The following is a 14482-nucleotide window of genomic DNA, read 5'->3' as shown; positions in this document are numbered from 1 at the left end:
AGTAAATTACTTAAATTGAGCCTATCGTTATTATATATTATTCATTGTTCTCTGTTTTTTTTTTTTTTAAATTTTGCAATAAAGAAATTATAAATGTAATTTGAATTAACATTTTATTGACGGAACACGTGTATTTGATATTAAAAAACATGGTCAAAGAAAATTCTACAACGTTACTATGTCGATAATCACTCCCAAATGTCTTCAATATCTGTTTCATTTCGGCAATCTAAATATTGTCACGTATGATACTAGTGTTTAGGGATGTGTCTGTAGATGCTTGCAGACCATAATACAGAGGCGACATGAGCTAGCACAGCTACATGTACCTACTAATTGTGCACCTGATTTGCACTGGCAATACTAGAATTTCTTTCAAAATTCCAAACGAAAAACACAATTTAGTGAAAGAAGATGAGGTAAACTTTAAGACCTAAATAAAATTTTCGCAAAATTCTTCAATATTTTGAAGTTGCTCAGGCCGGTAATACAAGTATTATATTTATATTATTATACTTCCCTGTACACACGCTTTTACATGTCTTATTAAATTGTTAATAGACTTTAGGTATTTCTACGTGTTTCTCTCTCTCTCTCTCTCTCTCTGCACTGCATTAAAACTGAAAAGACCACCATTATTGAAACAGCGGCGGAACACTCGTACGTGTACTTGGATCGCTAGATGCATCACTAGATGAGGTGCAAAGAGAAGGTCCCAGAAGTTATGAAAACTTCTTTAGAATAGATAATGCAGCATTTGAGCAACTTTTACAACATTTAATCACATGTAGTTACTCCTTTTGATCTCCTTCCCATAAAACATATGTTTACTGCTAAAGTCGACCATTATTTACCATGTGCTTTTTTTTTGTTATGATAAAAATAGGATGACCCCAATGTGAGTACTTCTGATTTTACTAAAAATGAAAGGTAAGTTAAGACTTGTATAAGAAATAGAGCATTGCCCTTTTCTTAATAGTTTTATAAGATTCGAAAAATCTTATGATTAACTGTATTAAAAGTCTATCCATAGTAAGATTTTGTACTTAAATACATATTCGTGTGTACAGCCATGAAGTCGATTGACAGACACAATGAAAGCATATCGAACAGTGGAATGTCACGTGAGTAAAGTGATTATAATATCAAACGGGTCAAAGTAGGTTGACACTCGGTGACCTGTTAATTTAGTACCTAACTCGACTGACGTTTGGAGATTTTCAAAATTACATATGACCCGCAAATTGTCCAACATTGCCCTTTGGATATGTATAAGTTTAGATCATAATACACATTCTGTGCAAATGAGACGAATGGACAAGTTGCGGTTCGATGTAAACAAAGTCGTTGAAAACTGGTATGCATATGAATAACAATAGAAATGTGACAAAACTGCTATACCCCGTCGCAAAAACCAGTGTCTTTCGGCATTATTTAATATTTCCATGTGATATAATATATCAAATCCTGCTCTTAAGATATTGTTTAATAATACTGATTCAAAAAGTTTATAAATTTCGGAAATTTATTTTTGGCAAAGCATCGGGACCCAACTCTTATAGCTTAAGTGCACTGATCCTTTGTGATCAATAAAATTGTGCATTTCTTAAAAAAAAAAGAAAAAAAAAGAAAAAAAGAACTGAGCGTAGGATTAGAATCCCCCCACCTCCTTTTCCACTCATTGTTACACAGTCTAAATTTAAAACAAAAGAAAAAAACAAATTTATATAATAAGCCCAGTCTAAATTTAAAACAAAAGAAAAAACAAATTAATATAATAAGACCTTTGCTGCATCAACAGAGGGTCTGGTTCTTCATTTGTTCAAACTGAATCAACTATATGAAGCGATGCTACATATGACAATTTTAATTAAATTTGGTCGATTTGTTCTACATAGGAAGGTAAAAACGTTAAATAAGACTTAATACACTGTTTGTGATTTAAAAAAAATATATAGTAAGAGTCGAAAATTTTATCCTGAAGTCTGAGTAAGATTACAGATTGACTGTTCATTTTAAAAGAACAAAACCTTAAGTACTTCGAAGTGATGACCTTGAGATGTATGTGCAATCTTCTACTTGATATATTTTAAATCTGTGGAGAGGGAACACAATTTGGGACAGCTATATACTTCTTGTTACATCCCTGAATCAATATATACAGCATTTCTTTATCTCGAACTTCTTAGTGACGTGATATTCTAAATGCGATAAATTGTGGAACGTTTTCTAGATTCACCAGTAGTTCCTATGTTTACATGTATACAAGACTTGATAGATTTACAACAATTGTCTTTCATACTTTTCAAGAAATTTTGACAAAATGCTCAGGGGCCTAGCTGTAGATCTGTAGCTTGCTGGTCTGAAAAAAAAATTACGATGGACGGCCAGAGAGCTACAGTGACACCCAATGAAAAAAGCGTATATTTATTGCACACAAAAAGGTGCGCTGTTTCTCGATTATTTTTCACCGTATATTTCAGAATATTTTTACTATCCGTGTGTTTCTAAGATATTTTTTTCCTATTTTCTGATTTTCACAACAAAACTGCAGGTACAAGCCATGCACGAGGCGCATAGGACCGAATTATCTTGCCACCTAAGATGGCAGTTTAAATAGACAAAATTTTAAATGGTCTCAATTTCAGGCTTAAAACTACGGTCTGGGGAAATGTTTTGTTGTGAAAGTAGTAAAAAATATACTAGGGACACATGGTTAGTAAAATTTTGAGATTAACGGAGAAAAACATTGCAAAACAGCGCACTTTTTTGTGCGCTATAAATATACACTTTTTTCAATGGATGGCACTGTAGCTCTCTGGCCGTCCATCGTAATTTTTTCAGACCAGTGAGCTACAGATCTGCAGCTACTCACGGGCCTTGATGGGCACCTGAGTGCATGTAGCATGATTTTCTCAGCCTAGACTACTGCTCAGGATAAGACCAAAGCTTATTTTAAGACAACTGCTCAGGTTAAGAGAACTGTTCATTTTAAGACAACTGCTCAGGTGATTTCTCATTTTAAGACAACTGCTCAAGTGAAGAGAACTGCTCATTCTAAGACAACTGCTCAAGTGAAGAGAACTGCTCAGATTAAGACTTTTCCTTCCTCACCTCTGTGTCCTCTAACTGATGGTGATGGTGGAGCCCTCCCAGTCCAAGGTGGTATACTGGGAGGTGGTGGAGGTGGCTCTCTCCCCTGAAATTTAAATTTTATTTATTCATAATTATGTGAAAGCAAAAATCGTCTGCTAATGTATCTGTGAATCTACTCCTCAATGAAACAGTAAGACAATTCAACTAAGTTGGGATGTTTCAGACTTAATCTTGGTTTAACTTATAATTGTTTACAATTTAAATCACCTTAAAATAAATATTAAATAATCAATTATCAATCTGATTATCTATTTTTTTTCTTTCAAAATGTCCGAAATGAGTTGTAAACATTTTTTTAACAATATTAGTATGAATTGATACAGGTCTTTTATCATCGACCACCGATATTTAAAATCCTTTAAATATTGTATCTAAATGCGTATGACATTACAGCTTTAAGATAAAATGAAGAAAATATCATTTCCAAATTGTGCCAAAAAATGAATAATTTTGGTTACTTAAAGGTAATTCATTAAATATGTAAAAAGTTCTTGTATTTTTTTTCTGGGACAACCGTTGTATTTAACAAAACATAGATCATAATCTCTCACACTTTTAAAATTTACTATAAATAACCGCTGATACTACCACTGAGCAGCAGTTAGGTTGAATTGAGAAAAGATTTTATATTGCACACAAGTCAACATTCACATTTACTAAAACAAAAACGTAAAATACAAAGCTTTTTTTAATTTATATTTCTTCTCACATTACTGCAATATAGACGCTTTCAAAAAAGTTAGAATTACAAGAGGCCCAAGGGCCTTAACAGACACCTGAGTACAATACAACAATTTAGAGGATCCATAAACTGAAAAATGAAGCTTTGTTGCCCAAAAGCAAGAAAAATACATGTAGTATGATTAGCATCAACAAAATAATTGGTCTAGTATCTATCTGCCTATCTGACTTTCCAAATCATTAAATCTATGAAAGTACTTTTTCATTATACAATAAATTATAATTCTCTTATTCTACTAAGCTTTCAAATACATTATTTACATTGATTAATTATCAAAGGTGAACGGCAAAGGGGAATAACTTTGCTCAGCAGAATACAAGTTAATAGAGCCTTGGCCAGGACTAGAACACTTGATGAAATGGTCCAGGTGTTCAAAATTCTGGTAAAAATACCCTTGCATATTAAAACTTTTACTCTGTTTGCCTTGAACATCCCCAGAAGCATAGAAGATTTTCAAAGAAATGCATTTTCACCGTATTATTAAATAAATAAAGCCCCATCCTTACCCAGAACAACTGACCCATTGGCCACGAACTCACAATTCTGGAAGAAGCACCCTTTCTCATTATAACTATACACTTGTTTCTTTACTTTATAACCAGTAGTAGAAAAAATATTTTGAAAGAAATTATGCATTTTCACTATATATAATCAATAGAGCTCTTTCTCCCTCACCAGAACCCCTGACCCAAGGGCCATGAGGCATTCTTCCTTATCATAACCATTCACTTCCTTTGTTTGAAAAATACCCAGGCGCACAGAAGATTTTGAAAGAATTCATGCCTATTCCCTATATAATCAATAGAGCCCCGCCCTAACACCAGAACCCCTGACCCAGAGGCCATTAAATTCATAATTTCTGAGGCAGCCATGCTCATCATAACTATGTACTTAGTTTATTTAATATCCAGGAGCAGAGAAGATTTTCAAAGAATTAATGCAATTTTACTATATAATCAATGGAGCCCATCCCTAACACCAGAACCCCTGACCCAAGGGCCATGAAACAATTTCTGAAAAGGCAGTCATGCTCACCATAACTATGTTCTTAGTTTATTTAATACCCAGGAGCAGAAAAAAAGATTCTCAAAGAATTAATGCAATTCTACTATATAATCAATAGAGCCCTGCCCTAACACCAGAACCCCTGACCCAGGGGCCATGAAATTCACAATTTTGGAAGAGGCACTCTTGCTCATCATAACTATGTACTAAGTTACTTTATTTAATGCCCAGGAGCAGAGAAGATTTTCAAAGAATTAATGCATTTTAACTATATAATCAATAGAGCCCCACCCTAACACCAGAACCCCTGATCCTGGGGCCATGAAATTCACAATTTTGAAAGAGGCACCCTTGTTCTTCATAACTATGTACTTAATACCCAGGAGCAGAGAAAATTATTGCAATTCTACTATATAATCAATAGAGCCCCGCCCTAACACCAGAACCCCTGACCCTGGGGCCATGAAATTCAAAATTTTGAAAGAAGTACTCTTGCTCATCATAACTATATACTAAGTTAGTTTATCTAATATCCAGGAGCAGAGAAGAAGATTTTCAAAGAATTAATGCCTTTTCACTATATAATCAATAGAGCCCCGCCCTAACACCAGAACTCCTGACCCTGGGGCCATGAAATTCATAATTTCAGAAGAGGCACTCTTGCTCATCATAACTATGTACTAACTTAGTTCATTTAATATCCAGGAGCAGAGAAGAAGATTTTCAAAGAATTAATAACATTTTCACTATACAATCAATAGAGCCCCGCCCTAACACAAGAACCCCTGATCCTCGGGACATGAAATTCACAAATTTGGAAGAGGCACTCTTGCTCATCATAACTAAGTACTAAGTTACTTTATTTAATACCCAGGAGCAGAAAAAAAGATTTTCAAAGAATTAATGCATCTTCACTATATAATCAATAGAGCCCCGCCCTAACACCAGAACCCTTGACCCTGAGGCCATGAAATTCACAATTTTGGAAGAGGCAATCTTGCTCATCATAACTAAGTACTAAATTAGTTCATTTAATAACCAGGAGCAGATAAGAAGATTGTCAAAGAATTAATGCCTTTTCACTATATAATCAATAGAGCCCTGCCCTAACACCAGAACCCCTGACCCTGGGGCCATGAAATTCACAATTTTGGAAGAGGCACTCTTGCTCATCATAACTATGTACTAAAATAGTTCATTTAATACCCAGGAGCAGAGAAGAAGATTTTCAAAGAATTAATAACATTTTCACTATACTATCAATAGAGCCCTGCCGTAACACCAGAACCCCTGACCCTGGGGCCACGAAATTCACAATTTTGGAAGAGGCACTCTTGCTCATCATAACTATGTACTAAGTTACTTTATTTAATACCCAGGAGCAGAGAAGAAGATTTTCAAAGAATTAAAAACTTTTCTCTATATAATCAATAGAGCACCGCCCTAACACCAGAACCCCTGACCCAGGGGCCATGAATATCACAATTTTGAAAGAGGCACTCTTGTTCTTCATAACTATGTACTTAGTTACTTTATTTAATACCCAGGAGCAGAGAAGAAGATTTTCAAAGAAATAATGCACTTTCACTATATGATCTATATAGCCCCACCCTAGCACCAGAACCCCTGACCCTGGGGCCATGAATTTCACAATTTTGGTAGAGGACTCAATGCTTATTACAATCAAGCCAACAGTTTGACTGCTTGATGTCCAGGAGTAAAGAAGAAGATTTTTAAAGATTGCATTATTTTTGGTGGTTTTAGCCCCACCCCTCAGGCCCCAGGGGGGCAGGGACCATGGAATTCAAAATTTTTGCTCCCCTTCACCCATAGATGCTATATGCCAATTTGGTTGAAATTGGTTAAGCGGTTTCAGAGAAGAAGCTAAAAATGTTCAAATGTTAACACACGACGCACGACGCACATCGCACGCCGACGGACGAGAACGGATAGCAATAGGTCACCTGAGTGACTCAGGTGACCTAATAACAACAAATATTTAATTCAAGGTAGCAAATGCCACATATTCCGATTACACACTTTAAAGGTTGAAATATCTGCTTGGTAGAACAAAAAATCTCTTTGAGACAGAGGTGTTCATTCAAAACCTTAATATGACAGATAAAAATGTTTTCAGGAAAGTTACCCCTGTTTATCAAATCATTCTTACATAGGATTATACCTCTTCACCCCAGCTCTTAACCAGATGACACACAGAATCAAGAAGAATGTTAGGATGATAGAAGTTCATATCAAAACATGTCTTACTCTCTTTCAAAACAACACATATCTAAATATAATAGGATAATCCTTTAAAAAGTTTAGAAAAAGCAGATAATTTGCCGAGAGACTGTATCTCCCTCTTATTTCCATATTATACATTCAAACATGCTGTATAAGTTCTCATAACCAGCTGCAGTGTATATTAATAAACAGTGTCCAATTTATAATTGAGAAAACTTTCACATGAGGATAACGTAAATGTATTATATTTAGTTTGAAAAATATTTGGAGAAAATTATTTTATCAGAAAGTTAGTGTATATTTAATCGAGGGCATGTACATGTATTCAAATATAAGATATAGCATTGTAGTTGATTTAGCTGCACCTGATTCTGCCAAAAACACTGAATAGAATACACAGCCTAATGTATTTACTGTTCAGTATATTTTGTTTCATAACTTAGTACTTACTTCTCTAGGTGGTGCTTTTTTCTTTGGCAATTCAACTGGAGAGAAAAAAAAATAGTTCACTACAAGAAATTCAACTTTTGGAATATTTCTATCAAATTTCATTTCTTTAGAAAATTTTAAAACTTACAAAATGTATCACAATATGCAAAAGATACGTACTTGACACATCGTCATCAAAAAGACCAAAACACATGTCTTCGTCCTCTTCTTTAGATTCTAGATCAGAATAATGTGTATAATACTAGCATTTGTCTTGAGCTGAGCAAATGAAGAAAAATGAACTTACTTAACGATCTTATGAGATCTAGTTATCCTTTGTTGTCACACAAAAGAGTACTGCAGGTTCTATTTTAATCTTTTATCCTTATCAAATGATTTTTGATGCCCCCGTCCCCGACCCCAAAGAAAAATTATGAAATTTTTTATGATCAATAAAATTGTGTATTTCTTAAAATCCAAATAAGAACTGAAAGTATAACTAGAAATACCCCCCCCCCCTTTTTTTTCACTCACTGTTATACGTAGTCTAAATTTTAAGCAAAAGAAAAACACATTAATATAATAAGACCCATGCTGCCTTCCAAAGAGGGTCTGGCTCTTCGTTTGTTCAAACTCATTCAACTCTACAAAACGATGCTAATCATGAAAAGTTTGATTGATATTGGTCAATTTGTTCTACAGAAGAAGATGAAAATGATATACAAGACTCAGTAAACTGTTTGTGCTTTTAAAAAAATTGCATGTATTGGCAAAAAAGGTAGAAAGAATTGAGGATTTTATCATGAAGACTGAATACGATTACATATTAGCTGTTCAATTTAAAAGAACAAAACCTTGTGGACTTCGAAGTGATGACCTTGAGATGTATGTACAGTCATCTACTTAATACTATTATGAAATATGTGGATATACTGTAGGGCACAAAAGAACAAGGTAGTTTCAATACAAATATGGCCCTGAATTTTTCTAAAATATGAAAGTGATCTAAGAAATTAAAATTCATGCTTTCTGATTCGTTAAAATTTCATGCAATAAGATCCAAGAAATTGTTTCTTCTCATACGATATCCTAAATCCTAATTTTGGCATCACAAACTTATGCATTTTCACGTATTTTCTTACAGCAGAAAAAATCAATGTTCAGTGAAATTTCTTACAGATAATATAGACCATATGCATTGCACACAAAGATTTTGAGAAGTATGGTTCTTCAAGGAATTGTACTCATTTTCAATATTGAAGTGGCCGACAGCTGTTGACACTATTTTCTCAAGGAAAATCCCCCCGAAACAAGTCATTTTGAAGCTTTTTCTCCTTAAAACTTAGAAATTTACTATATTAATGATGTCATATTTTCAGAATGATCCTCCTTCATGAATTATCACACTCATATACTCAACTCATAATTAAGCTAACTTCAAAACTTTTTGAAAACATTAAAATTTTAGGGCATAATAAAACCAGGACCATACCTACTTCTTTGGGACAGTTTAATACATCTTGTTACATCCCTGAATCACACTATATACAGCCTTTCTTTATCTTGAACTTCTTAGTGACAACATATAATTATCAGTAGAATAGATATTTTCATGTACTTCACACATGTACAGTTTTACCACGGTGAATTAAATTTGAGTCATCGTTTATATTCTACCAACATGATAAGGATGTCACACAAAAAAAATTTAAAAGAATGTTATTGGGACCTTGCATTCTGCTTCATATTCATAGATATTCCTTATACATGTACTATCATAGGGAAAATAGTCAACCATACAAACCTTTTATTTTCAGAGTTCCGCAAATAAAAACTAGAACTGTCCAAAAGGGACAAATACGCCCCGCTGGGTTTTTCAGAGGTGCCAAATCACTAATATTTTATGGATCTAATAGGTGTTCACAATTTTCTTATAAACATTTAGAGTTAAAAAAATAATTGCTCATTATATTTTTTTAATGAATGAAACCAAGGAACAACCTTATAAAAGATCAATACCAATACATTGTAATTAGTGTAACATTGTTTTTTTTAATACATTGAAAAAATAAATTGCAACTATCTGCCATCTTTTTGAGACACGACACTCTGCAAATTGATTGTTGAAAAAAAATCAATTAATTACAAAATGAAATTAATCTTGATAACCTTATACCAAATTCATTTTAAAAATAAAAGGCTGGTCATCCAGTAACTATGTACTATGACAGACAATAAATTACAATTAAGAGAAAGAACAGAGATATACCACCTGCTTGATCAGAGATGCCCTAACAACTTCCCACACTGAACTCATTAATTTATCTTTAACTGGATGATGTCCACTCATTACTCCCAAGGGACAAATGGATTTACACTATCTGCTGTGTAATGTAAAAAATGTTTTTTATACTTAGTGATTTTTTGTTTTGTTTTAATGAATAGTTTTAAGCTGTAGTTCACTTTTTTGTACAGATGTTCTAGATTCTATGTCTCAAACCTTAGAAATAAACCCAAAATGACTAAGTCAATAGAAATGATAAAACCCTGTAAAATGCAGAAAAATTATCAAATAATGTTGAAAATACCAGGTGCACATCTTCATACGGTAAATAATGTGTATACAAATTTTCATACAATTCTATGAAATAGTCTTTGAGAAAATGTCAAGACAAAATCACATAATAAAAAATGAAAAAAAAAAAAAACACCAGTAAAATGCAGAAAAATTATTCAATCTAATGAAAATACCAGGCGCACACCTTCATATGGTGAATAATAAGTGTACAAATTTTCAGACAAATCTATGCAATAGTTTCCGAGAAACGCTCTGGACAAAATCTCGTCTACAGACAGACGGACAGACAGACAGACGGACATGGTGATTCCAATATACCCCCCTTAAACTTCGTTTGCGGGGGGTATAATAACCGAGGAATTCGAAGTAGCTCTGTCGAGATTTAGTGAGACTACAGTGAGACTGTTAATGATTCAGGTAAATTATTCACTGAAATGTGGCTACGAAGTGACTTGGATGTGGAGAAATGGTAAACAGAAAAGTTATGTTTCAATTTTCACAATATCAATATCAATGTATAAAAAGAGATTTACAGATAACCATTACTATATAAGGTAAAGAAAGGTTTGTTTTTATAACAGAAAATATAATCCAACCTAGGCCTGGGGAGAACGAGGTGTGATAGTAGATATCGAGTTAGATGCTTTCCTGTAAATTATCACAATAGCGAAGTTCTTCTTTAGCCTCTCCCCTTTTTTCTTATTTCATGAAAATCCAACAAAAAGCTATGAATTCAAAGCACATTCTGTCATAGCATTTCAAAGAGATAGACTATATCAATTTCCTGATCTAATAAAATTGGTTCTAGCCTACAGTTAATCTTCAAATTACAATAACATTAGTCGGAGGTCATTAAGTAAAGTTTGTAAAGGTTTCTTTCAAACTGATATTACTCTACATGTATATGCAAGTTCTTTATCTTTAAAAACGATTTTTCTGTACGTTTTTTATCTTACTTTTCTTTCAAGAAATTATCTCAAGAAAATTGGAAGTCAGTGTACTTCTACTTGAATTCTTACTTAAGAGTATAGTTGCTGTAATAGACGAAGCAAAATAATACATACTGGTACCTCCTTTTGTCATCCGCGTTGGAACAACCCGTTCTAATGCATAGTCAGGATTAATTGGACCAGGTTCTGTTTAGAAAGACATTTTAACAAAGTTTTTAGCATAAAATTTGTGTGCAGATCAAGTGCTTTAAAAAATTCAAGATTTCTTATACATGTATCTTAATAAGTAATATATCACGGTAAAATTCACTATTACAAACTTTCATATGCTCCCTCCGGTTCTGATTCAGAAGATTCCATTGGTGGTGGTGGTGGTGGTGGAGCCCTCTGACTTCGAGGTGGTGCACTACATACACCAGCAAGTGCTATTCTGCGAGGAAATCGAGATGATCCTCTTACCTGAAACTTGAAATTTATTTATTCATGATTAAATGAAAGCAAAAATCGTCTGCTTGTGTGTTTGTGAAACTACCCCTCAATGAAATAGTATGATGATTCTATATCTTGGAATGTCTCTGACTTTAGCTTGCTCTTGCGCATAATTGTTTACAATGTAAATTATCTTAAAATAAATACTAAACAATCCATTCTAAATCTACTTATATTTTTTTTAAGTAAGCTTTACGTTAATGCACGGAAAGAGTTAGTTGATAACCCTTTTTAACAATATTAGTCTAAATTGATTTAATTCTTTCATCATCGACCATCATTATCTAACACTCTTTAAATGGTTTTTTTTAATGATATGACATTAGAACCTTATATTAAGTACACAAAATGACGAAAATATCATTTCCCAACATTGTGCCAAAAATGAATAACTTTGGTAAATTAAAGGTAGCTTATTAAATATTTAAAAAGTTCGTGTTCTTATGGGACAACCCTCGTATTTAACAAAACATGGATCATAATCTCTCACACTTTCAAATTTTACTATAATTATTTACCGTTGATACTTCCATTGAGCAGCAGTTAGATTGAATTGAGAAAACATTTAATATTGCACACAGCTCAATATTCACATTGAAAAAACATAGAATGTAAAACATACATAAGGAAAATATAAATGTATTATATTTTTTTGTTCAATATTTGGCGCAAATTATTTTATCTGTAAGTTAGTGTATATGTAACTGAGGGCATGTACATGTATACATATACAAGATATAGCGATGTAAGAATCTACACTACTTCAGGATGCTTGCATATAAATTTCAGCTTTTCTGGCCCAGTGGTTCTTGAGAAGAAGGTTTTTAAAGATTTTTTTTTTTTTTACATATTTCAATGCAAAACTATTGATTTTCTATTGTGGCCCTGCCCTACCCCTGGGGTAATGATTTGAACAATTTAGAATCTACACTACCCCCAGGATGCTTCCACATAAGTTTCAGCTTTTCTGGCCCAGTGGTTCTTGAGAAGATTTTTTAATGGCCCCACCCTATTTTTGTGATTTCTTGATTATCTCCCTTGGAAGGGGGTTTGACCCTTCATTTTAATAATTTAAACTCCCCTTCACCCAAGGAAGCTTTGTACCAATTTTGGTTAAAATTGGTCCAGTGGTTCTTCAAAAGAATTTGAAATTGTGAAAAGTTTACAGACGAACGGACGGACGGTCAGACAGACAGATGGACAGACAGACGGACATGAACGCCATAACATAAGTATTAACATACTGTATAAAAATTTTTTTAACTCTTTATTCCCATAAAAAAATTTTGACCCCATACTGAGACCCCTTCCTGGTCTAAAAGGGTTATGAAATGAACTTGACTCCATGGAGATATTTCAATAATAATATGTCAGTCTAAAATGTCCATGTTGTTCTTGAGAAAACTTTTTCTTGTATACATAAAAAAAACCCACTCTAACTCAACGTCGGACTTCGTAATTTCAAGAAAAAACATTAATCGACACAACTTAAGATTGTGTGGCCATTCTACTCTTGGAAGAGGAATTTTTTGAATTTTATGTATATTCCCAAGTAAAACTGATCCAAAATTGTGCCTCAACCTCCCCTGTCCTCAAGGACCATGCTTAACAACTTGGCCGATTGTGTAATGATATGCTTAACCATGGACTTGCTCTTCTTGAGCAAAGTTTGAAATGTTTTTTTTTTCTCTCATTATATATTTAATGTAAAACTTTGAGCCGCTATTGTGGCCCAACTATATCTCCAGGGGGCATGATTTTTTTTCAAAATATGTGGCTGCTTGTATGTGACTAGTTAGTTCAAGAAGACTATTCCATATACGAGGTCTTATTAAGAAGGTCGTGGACTGATGGGATAAAATTAACACTACATATGCTGTACTTACAAAATTTATAAGGACCATAAAACAGCAAACGTTAAAAAATTGTTGAAAATTTTAGCTTGGTACGTTGATAATGTACCAGTTTATTGTTAAATACAAGAGACGTTACATGATCATCCGCCGCTGTCGCCGTTTTGTTTTAAGACGTTTGATAACGTCATTGCTTTTTGAAATACTCGCCTTCTGCCTCAATACACTTTTCTTGACGAGATACCCGAGTACTAAATAATGATTGAAACCCATATTCTTTATACGACGTAAACGTTTCATTAACAGCTGATTTCAAAACATAATATTCTAACTGGATCTATTCTAAAGATAAAGATCCTCAGTTCATTTTTGTAGCTGTATCCACTCACTTGAGTTCCAGTTCTACCGCACAGTTGACTTGACTTACTTTGGACACAGCAAATCACAAATCGGCGTACAAGATTTATCTCCTCTCTTTGAATCATTTGTCACATTAATTTTAAAAATGTGCAATGTGGACTAGTTTTGTCTCCCTCAGGCCTGTTCTGATATTTCTAAAGTCTATGTGAGTTGTTTTTGTTTTTGTTTTTTTTTTTAATTGGAACAGTTACTATAGAATGCGGCGGCAATACCCCCCCCCCCTTTTCCGACGTCTTTTTTAAACCACTAAGTTTTTAGCACCCCTCATTAATTTACTAAAAGATCTTTCAGAACCGCCGAAATTGTAAATTGTAAGGCACAGTTATGTTACATCACACAAGTGAACTTATCTGATTATTGAATGACAAATGCAAATATCTGAGAAATCAATTTATAAAATTGTTTCCTTTATACTCACTAAAATGAAAAACGTTTTTGAGGTTGCGTCGTGTGGTCATACCATTGCTATTGGAAACATTTACAATTTATTCAAATATAAACCGTGTTCCTTATAGTTTATTCTGTAAACAGAAAATATGATGTTGAATAAATGTGTAACAAATTCAATGATATACCTGAAGCGGTTTTAATTTTATGGCGTCAGTCCACGAACTTC

The 14482-nt window shown here is 33.5% G+C and overlaps 1 protein-coding gene across 1 annotated transcript in view; it reads right to left on the bottom strand.

Moving 5' to 3' along the window:
* Positions 1–14482, bottom strand: part of LOC133203369 (protein mono-ADP-ribosyltransferase PARP4-like) — an 88697-nt gene that overhangs the window by 35195 nt on the left and 39020 nt on the right. Inside the window, exons 37-41 of the mRNA XM_061339161.1 lie at positions 11425–11563; positions 11219–11290; positions 7757–7813; positions 7598–7632; positions 3115–3199 (exon numbers count right to left, since the gene is read on the bottom strand). Of these exons, the coding sequence (XP_061195145.1) occupies positions 3115–3199; positions 7598–7632; positions 7757–7813; positions 11219–11290; positions 11425–11563 (388 nt within the window). The remainder of the gene's footprint in view (positions 1–3114; positions 3200–7597; positions 7633–7756; positions 7814–11218; positions 11291–11424; positions 11564–14482) is intronic.

The sequence above is a fragment of the Saccostrea echinata genome, unplaced genomic scaffold (assembly GCF_033153115.1).
Source record: "Saccostrea echinata isolate AGI-Se365-2 ecotype Australia unplaced genomic scaffold, CSIRO_AGI_Sech_v1 ptg000050l, whole genome shotgun sequence".
NCBI classification, from domain to species: Eukaryota; Metazoa; Mollusca; class Bivalvia; order Ostreida; family Ostreidae; genus Saccostrea; species Saccostrea echinata.
Note: the sequence above shows the minus strand (reverse complement) of the source record. Positions and strands in the feature narration are given on the sequence as shown.